At 37.8% G+C, this 13,622-nt stretch overlaps 1 protein-coding gene across 3 annotated transcripts in view; it reads left to right on the top strand.

The window, feature by feature from the left end:
- Nucleotides 1-11,029, top strand: part of LOC124790907 (D-2-hydroxyglutarate dehydrogenase, mitochondrial) — a 72,760-nt gene extending 61,731 nt beyond the window's left edge. Inside the window, exons 7-8 of one of the 3 annotated variants that reach the window (XM_047257821.1) lie at nt 37-205; nt 9,940-11,025. In XM_047257821.1, coding sequence (XP_047113777.1) covers nt 37-205; nt 9,940-10,193 — 423 coding nt within the window. In that variant the 3' untranslated portion in view covers nt 10,194-11,025. Of the gene's footprint in view, nt 1-36; nt 206-9,939 lie in introns of all 3 variants that reach the window. The other 2 variants (XM_047257819.1, XM_047257820.1) reach the window with 2 other exon arrangements.
- Nucleotides 11,030-13,622: the final 2,593 nt, after the last annotated feature.

Here is a 13,622-nt window from a genome sequence, read left to right as displayed (position 1 = left end):
TGAAATACTAATTCAGTCTCACTGTGTGTTCACCAGCAATTATGGCAGCTGCGTGAGCGTGTGGCAGAAGGACTTGTACATGATGGATATGTCTACAAATATGATATCTCATTACCATCTAAGATGTTCTACGCTGCAGTTCCCAAAGTAGCAGAAATGTTGAGGGAGACAAAAGCTATGAGAGTGACTGGCTACGGACATGTCGGTAAGAGACGCATGACTTTATTTTGTATTTCAAATCCAGTGCGTCTCTTAAATGTATCAGTTATGTTGCCTTTTTCTGCATTTCATTGTCCATGTATGATGATGTAGTTGTCATTTTAAGATAAGGGTCAGACAAAGAATAGCCATCAGTGTGCTTGTTGCATGTCTCTTAAATGTATCAATTATGTTGGTTATTTTATGTATCTTAGTGCCCATGTGTGATCATTGAGTTGTCATTTTAAGATATAGACAAGTCAGAGAGTTGGGAATGGTGTACTCATTGGAAAAACAGATGACTTCAAATGGTTGTAGAAACAGAACATCATCTACATGAAAATATTTGAAGCGTTTCATAAAATTCTGTATTATAAAATACTTCACTCTTTCATTTGACGTATTTCCATATAAAAAATTCTCTGTACAGAATCCCACATAGATCATAAATTGATAGAGCATATATGACTCATTTGAAATGGACGTAGGTTGGCAACTTCTCATTTTTCGTGTTATAGGGATGTAGGATGATTACTAATGAATGTCCTCAAAAATGAGGACATATGAATCATGTGCATGTAATATACTGAATATTAGAATACTTAACTGGCTGCTGTATGAAACCCAAGCTTGTTTAGGAAGCTTATAGAAAACAGATGTTAACTTATAAAAATTATGGAATAGGGGTTAGCACTTTTATGTGGACTGCCTTCCCCCCCCCCCCCCCCCCCCCCCACACACACACACACACACACACACACAAAAAAAAAGAAAAGAAAGATATTTCGCTGAGTATTCTCTCCCAGATTTAAAGACAAAATTGTTGGAGCAGTTACTGGGAACCGTTGTTCATGAACAATTGTTGCTGCAGCAAATGCTGAAATTGATCAGCTTCATTTATATGTATCTAAACTCACAGTTTCAGTAGCAGCTTGACATGTACATATGATATACAGACTAACAGCCCACCACCATTGGGTTTTTAAGGCTCTTAAAGTAAAAATCATACTGCATCTCTTTAAGAAATGTAGTCCGAACATTTTGCTGTTCTGCACAAATCCCATTCAACAGAAATATTTGTGAACTGTTAAGCATTTTACATTACTGATTTTTGCAGTTAGATCAATAGTGTGCGTACCATTTCAGTGTGGTAATTTCCATATGTCCATGGAGTGCTATATCAGATCGCATTACTCAGTTTCTCAACACTCTTAATCTGGAGCATAGTAAGTCATCCAAATATTGAATCAAATTAAAAATGTGATTATTGATGTACCTTTGATGCACTCCACATTGTCAAATTGCCACTACTTTAATGCTGTTCTGTCTTTTTCTGACGTGTACTAAACTTGTCATTTCTGCATTCCTGCTGCACCCAGCATCCTTGATAATCTGTTTCACAAATGCGATTTCTCTCTCTCTCTCTCTCTCTCTCTCTCTCTCTCTCTCTCTCTCTCCTCACCATATTTTCCCTATCTTGTCCCTTTCAGCATCTAGTTAAAAAACCCTGAATATCATAATTTGTACCCTGATGACCTATCTCTTCTGCTGAGTGTATTTTTCCCCAGACACACAGCTTCAGAATATGCTCACACATAGCAATCAAATTCTGTTGCTCTCCTTACGCCAATTATCATGTTTATTCCTCTTCCTTCATAACAAAACTCTCCTGTTTCTTGTACTATCTCTCGCACTTTCAATTTTTGTGAAGGAATAATTTTCCTTTGTACTACTCTTTATTACTTTTGTCTGTAATTTTATGCCTTTTACAAATTATGAACACAGTAGCAAAAATCAATAAAGCAACAGGACCTGATGAAATTCCAGTGGAACTCATTAAACTTCTTGATGAAGAAAGTGTTAGTCTTGCACTAATGTTTCAACAAAGTGTACAATGCAGAAGAATGTGCAGATGTGAAGGTTGTGTACCCAGTAGCCTTATGAGCCATTCCTTGAAAATATTTCTGAAAATCATCCTTCAAAGGTCATGTTAGAAGTTCATTAATGAGGCAAGTCTTTCTTGACTGATTATGAAAAAACCTTTCACAGAATACATCATCATAAACTAATGGAATTTCTTAAAAGAGTGGATATACAGTAGCTCAAAAACATATCCACTGTACTGAGAATTTATATTGCAATCAGAGAGCACATGTTAAGTTTGATAATGAGGACACTGACTTTGTTAAATCTGCAGAGGTGTCTCACAAGAATGCGTTCTGTCACCCCTGTTATTCAATTTGTACTCAGAGTATTGTGGGATAGAAAAAAGGATAAAGATTAATGGAGTTTTCATCAACAACATTCACTATGTTGATGATACAATATTGATGGCAGCAGTAATCTGAGTCTGAATATCAACACCAAAAAGATGCATTTTATTATTGTCACAGGACACCCTGACTTCTTTACAAAAGCAAATTTATGATTCAGTGGCTCCGCAATAAAAATAGCAGAGAAGTTAAATACCTTGGAATGTGGCTCTGTGAAGATTGGAGACAAAATATCAGATAGAGAACACCCATAATGCTTTCATAAAATTCTCACAATTACAGAACTAGACATAAAGCTTAGAGTTCAGTTTGTAAGATGTTATTACATCTGGTGTACACTTCTAAAGGATGGACACTAAATATGTCAACAGCAAAGAAGATTGAGACTTTTGAAACATGGATTTACCACAGAATGTGTAAAATCAGTAGCAAAGATCTCTCCCTTAAGCAAACTACATAAATCAAGTTGGTTGCTGTTGATAGTTTTAATACCAACTTTTCCAACACTGAGAACTGTAATTATTTTGCGTCACCAGCCTCGCTATAAAAGGTTCATCCAATGAGACATGGGAAATTATCATAAACAGAAATGAGTGACTCATCTACCAGTCGTGATGACCCAGCATCTGTCTATAAGAATTGTTGAACTGTAGGGAACCCAACGCAGAAATATAGACACTACACAGAAGCCTAGCCTATCATCACACAAAGATTACGGTGGACACTGAAAATGGAATGATAGTACTTAGGACATTTAACACTTACAGGTGGAGAGACTGACTGTTAAACGGATATGGCAATATAGATTAGAAGTGAAAAATAGTTTCTATTCACATCCTTTAATATCTGTTTCCATCCTTTTAGACTTTAGAAAGTAAAGTCTCTAGTTTCTGTTTATAGAGTCTAATAAACACTCCTCCTTTACACTATGCCAAATAAGGTTTAAACTGTGTGTTGGTAATTTCTGCTACCAGTCACTTTTTTTATTTTTTGTTTTATGTTTAATATAACGTAATACAGCGTGTTTCGAAGGTGTTCTGTTCATCCTCAGACATTTATACGTACATACACAGAGAGAAATGTTACTTAAAAATAAGCCGACTTAAACTAGATTAACCTAGAACTCTTTGTCCATTGTTTGTTACTGTACTGGCATTTGGGGGAGGGGGGGGGGGGGGGTGAGGGGAGGGGTAGTGGATGGCCATAAATCAATGTCAGTGATGTCTTCTGCTGCTTTTTTTTTTCTTGTGGTTGACTATGTATGATATCACAGCGTGTATGGGATGCAGATGGTTTTGCATCAGTTTTGTTGCGAAAATAGCATGAAAGGCTTTTATATGACAGTTGATCACTTACGATTTCATCACCTTGCAGCTCACTTGCATCACTGGTGTAATGGCAGAGCTCTTGAGTAACATTACACTATTGCACATTGTATTTTGTCACTGATTTCTGACATAATTCACTGCACAAATTGCTTCGATATGCGTGTAAACAGTATACACGTAACACAAGATGGCGAACGTGTAGCATGAGAGTCAGTATCAATTATCGAGGTTTTGTATCAATAGTCATGGTACTGACAGATTTTTTGTCATTTATTTACACTGACACATCTTGAATCTATTGAGTTACTACAGGCTTAACACTGTTAAAGAATTTTGAGTTTTTGAATTCAGTTATCTCATTAAGAATGTTATCTCCAAGCTTTGTATTATGTATGAAAATTTCCATATCTTCCATGTTATCCATTCTTTTACTTTTTCCACTTTTGTGTAAAATTTTGAGGTTGTCTTCAATTTTCAAAGGGTGGCCTGTGCCTTTAATGTGAGTTGCTACTGCTGATTTGTTACATTTATCAAGTCTATAGCAGTCTAAATGTTATTTGAATCGAGTTCTGAAATTTCTGCCTGTTGTTTCCTTTTTAAAGGATTTAATATTCTAATAGCTGAAAGCAATATGAAATCCTTTAAAAAATTGTTCACTCTGTTGCCAGCTACCCCCACTGCCTCTCTTGCTTCTTCAGATGAATATTTTGGTATAACAGTGACCTGGGAACCACAGCTACTACTGTCCACAAAAAAGCAACACTTGGCAGCCACCAACACTTCTCCAGCCTTGCTTTGCAAAACAACCTCAGAGTTCCCAGAGCTGCCATGGTTCCACAGCAACTCCAGGGGACACAAGGTGCCATGACAAATACACCGCGGAACGGACCAACATAGCCATGTTTGGTGTTTAGCAGTTCCCGAGACACTTCCATTCCAAGTTTGCAAAACAGCCTCAGAGTTCTTAGTGGCTCCAGGGTTCACAATACATCTTTGACAAAAATTTCAAAGAACGAGATAAATTCTCTGTGTCCAGTGTTCCTGGGGCTCTCGTCACTGAGCAAGTGGCAGTAACCCTCTCGATCGCCAGAAAACGCCATCCAGCCAGCCACTCTCCTCACAGCCAAAGCTGTTGGCTTCCCACTTGCTCCCTTTGATTGAAGCATGACCAATATTGAGCTTAACCTTATCTCCATACTTCAGTCTCACTATTTGAACTGTTATACCGGGACAGCAAGAAATAGAAAAAACTACATACCTAGGACATATCTTATCGAACATCAAATATAAGTACATACTTCAACAGTTGGTAATAAAAGGGAAGAAAAGGGCAAAGAAGAGTATTGTGGTCAAATAACATAAAGCAGTGGGCATGTCTACCAAGCACAGATCAACTACTGCATACTGTAGTGCAGATCAGCTACTGCATACTGTGGTTTATAGAATAAAGATGCATCACGGTTGCCAAAATCCATTGATGGACTCATAGAAGAAGAAAGTAGTTTGCCATTAAAAATTTCTTTTAAATCTACCTTACTTTCAGCAAGGATGCTAGCTTTGGTATCAACTCCTCTTACTTCTGTTGATTAATTTTCCTTTCACTTCGACTAAGTCTTCTTTGACATACAGGCTCAACAATGGTGGTGATAAGCTGCGTCCCTGCCTTACATTTTTCTTAATATGAGATTATCTTCCTTTTATTGCTACTACTTAATTTTCATTAGCTATTGCAGATTTCTAGTCTGACTCCACACTATAGAGCCCCATCATTCTCATTAAACGCTGTTTTTCCCTTTTTGATTGATGTGTGATTTCTCCCAGATGCACACCCACAAAATGAATACAGACAGCTGCTCACAACTCTTATACAGCATATCTGCTGTATTCTTTATTATATTGCATAAGTGGTGTTAGTGATTAGTTGGTCCCTCAGGTTTTAAGGTGGCAGCTGCAAAGCTGGAGATTAAGAAGCAGGAAGATGGTTCATGAGGCTTAGAATTAAAATTGGAGGATAAATCAGATATTGAGATTCTAAAGGCAACAGCATATTAGTGTCATTATCATGGGTCGGGATCATGACCTAATTGTTTAATTAAGATTCAAGATTGTGAGTAGATAGGAAGGACCCAAACTGGAATGAGACAATGTCATTCATATACCCATGGCAGTTCTTTAGATTTATTTATATATGTATTCTTGTGAGTGAGGAAGTGGTTGGCCAATGAGGTGGCTTCAATAGTAGGTGGCTGCTGAAAAAGTTAATGTTGAATGTCAACAAGGTGACAGGCACAGGAGATGGTAATGTACAAACATATAGTATCCACAATGATCAGCAAGGAGTGGTATTGGAACAGAATTGAAAAGGGCGAGACAACACCACTCATTTGTTTGTGCTTCACGTCTGCTTACCTTATTATCCTTTGTGAGACACTAACTTTTTAACTGTCATTCCTTCCTTTAGAATAATTTATACAGTAATTTTCGTAATGAAACATTCTCTGTGTTGTGTAGTATGTGCCCAAATACTAGTTGAACTATTTCAGAATTAGCTCTGTAGGTAAAGCAGTCATTGATTGCTTTAGATGCTTTATGTTCCCAGGCCACTGCGCCAGAATTGTATTTCCTGTCTGCAGTAGTTTTCTGCTTTGTGTTTAGTTATTTTTTGGCGTGTTTTGCATGAGCAACTATTATACAGCTTACATATTTCATATCTCTGTCTCAAAACTACTTGAATATACACTGAAGTGACAAGTCATGGGATAGCGATATGCACATACACAGATGACGGTAGTATTGCATACATGAGGTATAAAAGGTAGTGCATTGGCGGAGCTGTCATTTGTACTCAGATGATTCATATCAAAAGGTTTCCATTGTAATTATGACTCCATGCCAGAATTAAGACACTTTGAATGTAGAATAATAGTTGGAGCTAGACATGGACATTATGTTTCTGAAATTGTAGTGTAATTCAATATTCCAAGATCCACAGTGTCAAGAATGTGTCACAAATACCAAATTTCAGGCATAACCTCTCACCACAGACAACACAGTGGCCGACGGCCTTCACTTAATAACCAAGAGCAGCACTGTTTGTTTAGAGTTGTCACAGCAAACAGGCAAGCAACATTGCATGAAATAACTGCAGAAATCTGTATGGATGGGGTTGCAAAATTTGGCGTTAATAGGCTATGGCAGCAGACAACAGACATGAGGGTCTTTGCCTACAGCACCTCTACAGGGCTGGTGATCATTTCAGTTGGTCCCTACACAATTGGAAAACCGTGGCCTGGTCAGATGAGTTCCAATTTCAGTTATTAAGAGCTGATGGTAGGGTTTGGATGTGACACAGACCCCATGAACCCATGGACCCAAGTTGTCGACAAGGTGTTGTGCAAGCTTGTGGTGGCCCTATAATGGTGTGGGTTGTGTTTACAAGGAACGATCTACGCCCTCTTGTCCAACTGAACCAATCATTGACTGGAAATGGTTATGTTTGACTACTTGCAGACCAGCTGCAGCCATTTGCAGTTCCCAAAGAATGATGGAATTTGTGCGGATGACAGTGCACCCTGCCATTGGGCCACAGTTGTTTGTGATTGATTTGAAGAACGCTCTGGACCACATGTGGAAATGATTTGGCTACCCAGATTATCTGACGTGAATCCCACTGAGCACATAATCAAGAGGTCAGTTCATTCACAAAATCCTGCACCAGCAACATTTTTGCAATTATAAATGTCTAGGAAACATGGTGGCTCAGTATTTCTGCAGGAACTTCTAATGACTTGTTTAATCTGAGGGAGGTCCAACACAATATTTGGAGGTATCCCATGATTTTTGTCACCTCAGTGTAGTTCCAGTCTTTAGCACTGGATATCATTAAATTTTATTTAATTGATTGTCTGCTTGTGTCTGTGTATGTGCGGATGGATATATATGTGTGTGTGTGTGTGTGTGTGTGTGTGTGTGTGTGTGTGTGTGTGTGTGTGTGTGCAAGTGTACACCTGTCCTTTTTTTCCCCTAAGGTAAGTCTTTCCACTCCCGGGATTGGAATGACTCCTTACCCTCTCCCTTAAAACCCACATCCTTTCGTCTTTCCCTCTCCTTCCCTCTTTCCTGATGAAGCAACTGTTTGTTGCAAAAGCTTGAATTTTGTGTGTATGTTTGTGTTTGTTTGTGTGTCTATCGACCAGCCAGCACTTTCATTTGGTAAGTCACATCATCTTTGTTTTTAGATATTTTTTTCCCGCGTGGAATGTTTCCCTCTATTATATAAATATTATTTAACATTTATTTGCTAGACAGAAATCTATTTTTACGCATTCCTGACATTTATACTGCCTTGAGATAATTGTCTGTTTCCATATGTTACATCTAATACATCACTAAAAGAGAAGACAGTGGAGTCTCATCCTTATCTTACAAACACACCTTAAAATAATATCATTGCATTGGTCGCTTGCCGCAGTCTTCTGGAAATCAATTAGTGTTTCAGTAATAATAAGACACAAGCATTGCTCCAAGGCATTTTCAGAATGTTTCTTCAAGCTCAGCTTCAGCTGTTTCACACAGAAAAACTTATCAAAATAAAATTACACTCTTTCACAAATGCTTTGCTTATCAACAAGACTTTAAATGTAGCAAAAGTAAGCTTTTTTATTTTGAATTAATTTGCTCAGTTGAATTCACATTATAATAATTGTAGTAAATTAACTTCAGTGGGCAAGATACCATAATGCTTAAAACACTTGAGTTGTATATGGGAGGGGAGAGGTTAAAATCCTCAATGTACTCATTCTGATTTAGGTCTTCCATGACTGACTTCAGCTCAGTGATTGGACAGTTGCTTCTTTTCTAATTATGTCAGTGGGACATTAAACTCTAATTTTCTTTATTTTGTACCCCACTGACCGAATAGAATCTCACTGCGCGTAGAATAAAAGGAATAGCTGAATAACAGTAATGTCAACATTCTGGAGCGATAATGTAACACACATAGCCACACCACACACTGTGGTTGTGGGGAGTCCTATTACGTGAGGGCATATCAGTGCACTTCTACTGAGTATCTGCCTTTCTTTATTACTGGTTACTGTTTCCACCCTGGAAATTATGTTGTTGTAATATCAGAGCCATAAAATGATCAAGAGCTGAGTGAGAAATATTAGTAGACGGAAGCATTGAATTTGTTGTGAGGTGTACTCAGATGATTAAGTTGGTAAGACCACAGCCACTAAAGACAAATATCCTGATTCAAAGCCTAGCCCTCACACATTGTTATTCTATCAGAAGTTTCTTCATGAGGCTGTTGTTCCTATTGGATTGCAAAAGAGCAATGAAAATATAAAATGGAGATATCATAATATCAGTAACTATCAGCTCAGCTGTAACACTGTGGCTACACATGTAATTACATGTTGCTTATCCCATACTTCATGCACAAAAACAACTGAAACTTCAGCTCAGCTGTAACACTGTGGCTACACATGTAATTACATGTTGCTTGCTCCATACTTGATGCACAAAAACAATTCAAACTCATTACCAACCACTTTCCTTTATACTGTCTCATTAGTAGATACACACCTCACCTGCTATTTTCTTTATTATTATCTTTAGTTCTCTTCATCTCACTTTATTATCTTGGGCACTTATTTGTCGTGGGTCCTCTCACATTATTTTCTCAGTGGGTTCCCTTGATCCTGCCTATGACCCATTTCCCAGCGATATATAAAATCTCTTTTTTCACTATTTTTAGTCAGCAACATTTATTTGATAAATGTTGCATGATTGCTACTCCGGGTATTTAATAAGTATAATGTACATAATGTAAAGAAAATTTTTTCCTCTCTTTCTTCCCCTCCACTGCCAGTCATGCCATTCCTCCCTCCCTCCATACACGCGCGCGCGCACACACACACACACACACACACACACACACACACACACACACACACACCCTCTCCCTCCCTGTCTTGTTTCCCTCTCTACAGCTGTGCTAACTCTGCTTCCATATTTCCCTCTTTTTCAGTCCTTGGTTATTACTTATTCAATGTTATAGTGTACTTTACTTATGCTTTTATTCTAAATGAACTACACTTTCAGTTATAATCTATAGAATCTGATTGTATGCACAGGTGATGGAAATTTGCATCTCAATGTGACTTCTAAGCAGTATGAGCATGATCTTGACTCTCTAATAGAGTCATATGTTTTCAAATGGACATCACAGGTACGAGGAAGTATATCAGCAGAACATGGTATTGGCTTCAAGAAACCAAAGGTAATGCATTATTCCAAGTCACAGAGTGCCATTGGGTTAATGAAGCAGATAAAGAAACTTATGGATCCCAAAGGCATTTTAAATCCATACAAGGTGCTTCCAGAATGAGCTGAGCTAGGCAGACAGTATCCTCATGTTTTTGTGAAATGTTTTCAGATATACTGATTCACATTCATATAACAACCTGAAAATATCTTTTAATGTGCATGGTTAATTTTTATTTAACTAAGACCTATAAAAAAATTCTGATTCAATTGTTTGAATAGTGAATACCATTGGCCAAAGAAAAAAAAAGGTACTTACTAACAATAAAAACAAAGACACTTACACAGCAATGCTGTTTCTTCTGAGGTTGCTGTCATATTTATTTTATTAAGGCCATTTACAACAGAAGCAGAAGAGATGATGTTGCTTGCAATAAATGCACTTCTGTTTTGATAAGACCAATTTATATTTGAGAATTTTATTTTGGAGAAATGAAATGAACTGTAACAAATAACTTGTACAAAAGATGTTCTTATTAGTTAAAGTGATTCTTTAGACACAATTGGTACATTCTATAACCCTTGAAGAAGCATAAGAATGAAGATGCAATAATGAGCACTGATAAGAATTATATATATTATTTACAACTAGATTTAATTTGTAATTTGCTCAAATAATTGTGTGTTTACAAAATAGTAATAATAGTCCCGAAAGTATTGTGCAGTGAAACAAATAAATATTTCGGGGAAAACAGTGTCAAAATTCACTTTCATAAAAATCATACTTATTCATAAATAATGTCTAAGCTAGTCATTTCATGTATCTTTGCTGTTAATCATTGTTGATAATCAACTAAGACTGTTAGTATGCATTTTGTTTATGAATGCAATAATTCCTGAGAACATGTGGGTTGTAAACATACAAAGTGAAATATTTAATTTTATATCATGTATATTTTTGACAAGTGTCTGTCTGTTATGGTTGAATGACACAATATAAGTTGTTATTAAAAATATTGTGTTTTCCTTAAGAAAAATTATTGTATTTTTTTAAATCCTGGTTTAATCCTCTTTATCACTGTTAAAGCCCATCATGGGTGGTGCATGCTGTATTGAATGATTATTCCCAGGTTGAAGCCATGAACACTTTGTTCGTGGCACAAATTCACAAGTCCTAATAACAATTGAAGGATCATTTGTGTTAATGAGAATAACAAAAACAATCTTCTCTGGCATACTATGAGTTCCAATAGAAGCCTTATTATGAGTCACTATGCAGCAGTCATTTTAAGAGGGCCATCCCGTGCAGAGTATGATGAAGCAATGTGGAAAGTTCAGATTATACCTCTCTCCTGGCCAGAACAGAGCGAGTAGTTAAATGCAGCCATTGGAGGTTGCACTTTACCTGAAGTATCCAGCATACGGAAGTATGTCCACAACCACGTGACTTGCAGACAGTATTTTTTTCCTCGATAGCAGTGGAGCCAGTTTCCTGATGCACTGATCCACATACTGATCGGAAGCATGGCTGATGTGCCCTGTGGCAGTGTATCAACAGACTGTTTGTATACAGCATCATGTCCACAACATGTAGTGCTCTTGTGGTATTTGTATGTAGTCTCCAAAGGAGATACGCCTGCAGGTGAAGGGTAAGCAATCCACAGGAGGAAGATGAGGTGCTGGAAGCATAACATAGTTGTCCTACGGCCAGTATATTACATATTTGACTAGTCACATCCTTGTATTTCCATTGTTGACAGCTGATTTCTGTCAGAATGTTACTACTTTTAAGGAGGTGGCAATGGTTTCCTGGCATTAAATGACGTAAGTATGAACACACTTTTAGATATAAACTTAGGCATCTGGTAACCCACACAAGGGTTTGTCTTTCAAGCTATATTAGTGAAACGACAAGACGCCTGAAAGCGATAAATTGATCATACCAGGTATTAGCAGATTTTTGAGAATACCCAGCAATTTCAGTGTTTCCAATGGCAAGAAAGGCAATACCAATAAGCAGGAGAGCAAACCCTTCCAATCCTAACAAGTACCAACAATTCCTGTCATAATGCTGCCAGGCCTAGGAGTCATACAATATTCTTGTTGATCTAAGTCTTCACAGTGAGAGGTGAGTAATGTTAAGAATGATACACACACAAAAGTATGTCAGTAAGAAAAATGTGAGCAACTGTGTGTGTGTGTGTGTGTGTTCAAAAGCAGCAAATAAATATTAGACATATATATAAAAAAAATCTACAGATAAATCCATAAAATTATTCAAGAGCCATATGTGGTTGATCAATTATCTTACCCAGGCGAATGGCTGCACGAAGCATGGAGATTTGGAAATTTGTGATAAGGTCTTATGGGACCAAACTCCTGAGGTCATCGATCCCTAAGCTTACACACTACTTAATCTAACTTACACTAAGGACAATACACACACCCATGCCCAAGGAAGGACTCGAACCTCCAACGGGGGGGGAGCCGCGCGAATCGTGACAAGGTGCCTAGACCGCACGACCACAAAGCATGTACCGCGCCAAAGATGTGCAGGCCGCTAAGGACAAAATTATGCTACAGGGTACATTGAGTTGGCTTCCATGGGATCTGTGGTGGTTATTGAAGGCATCATGAGAGCAGTGAACTACATGAACATTGTCGCGGACGCCTGCATCGGTTCTCCCCTACGGCGATGGCATCTTTCAACAGGTAGCTGGTCGTGTTTCAAGATCAAAATCATGCTACAGTGGTTTGAGGAGGTAATATAGTGAACTCATATTGATGTCTTGACCAGCAAATGTGCCTGATCTGTACCCACTGGAACACGTATTGGCCCCAGCTGCGTGCTTGTAAACCATCATCCTGTAATTTGTGGGAATTGCTTGACCTGTGCGTTGACATCCGTGCCACATACTTCTGGAATCATATCAAGGTGTTGTAGAATCCATGCCAAGCAGAATCTCTATTGTACTGTGTTTGAAAGGTTAAACAGCTGGTCATAATGTTTTGGCTCATTGGTGAATATTATGCACAACACTTATCCCTTCCAGTTTCGTGTCAGTTTCTACACTACTGTGCGTCAGTGTCTATGCTTCTGAACAGTTATCCCGGTTCATGGTGCACATTTTCAGCTTCCAGATGCAACAACAATTTGATTTTCAATATTACATTATTACTGGTCGAATTTAAAATTCTATTTTAATACAATCATTACGATGTATAATCTTATATTAAAGGTTTAACACAGGAAGACAAGTATTATATGTAGAGACTGTGTACTCGTACATGTCTTCAGGCAGCGTAACCCACGACACGCCAATTACACAGGCTATATTTACCCACTATTTGAGAATGAGAGCACTTAAGAGCTTACAACAAACTTCATATATGATTTCAAACGTTTACTGAACTTTTCCTCGCTGACATCTCACGCAAAATGACGAAGGGGAGAAAGTTTATATCACAGTTTCACTGTTCATTTAATAAAATTTCAACATCCGACATGACGTTTCAGTTTATTACTTCCTTACTGCTGAATCTATCCGCAACG

This window comes from Schistocerca piceifrons, chromosome 1 (assembly GCF_021461385.2).
Source record: "Schistocerca piceifrons isolate TAMUIC-IGC-003096 chromosome 1, iqSchPice1.1, whole genome shotgun sequence".
Taxonomy (NCBI): Eukaryota; Metazoa; Arthropoda; class Insecta; order Orthoptera; family Acrididae; genus Schistocerca; species Schistocerca piceifrons.
Note: the sequence above shows the minus strand (reverse complement) of the source record. Positions and strands in the feature narration are given on the sequence as shown.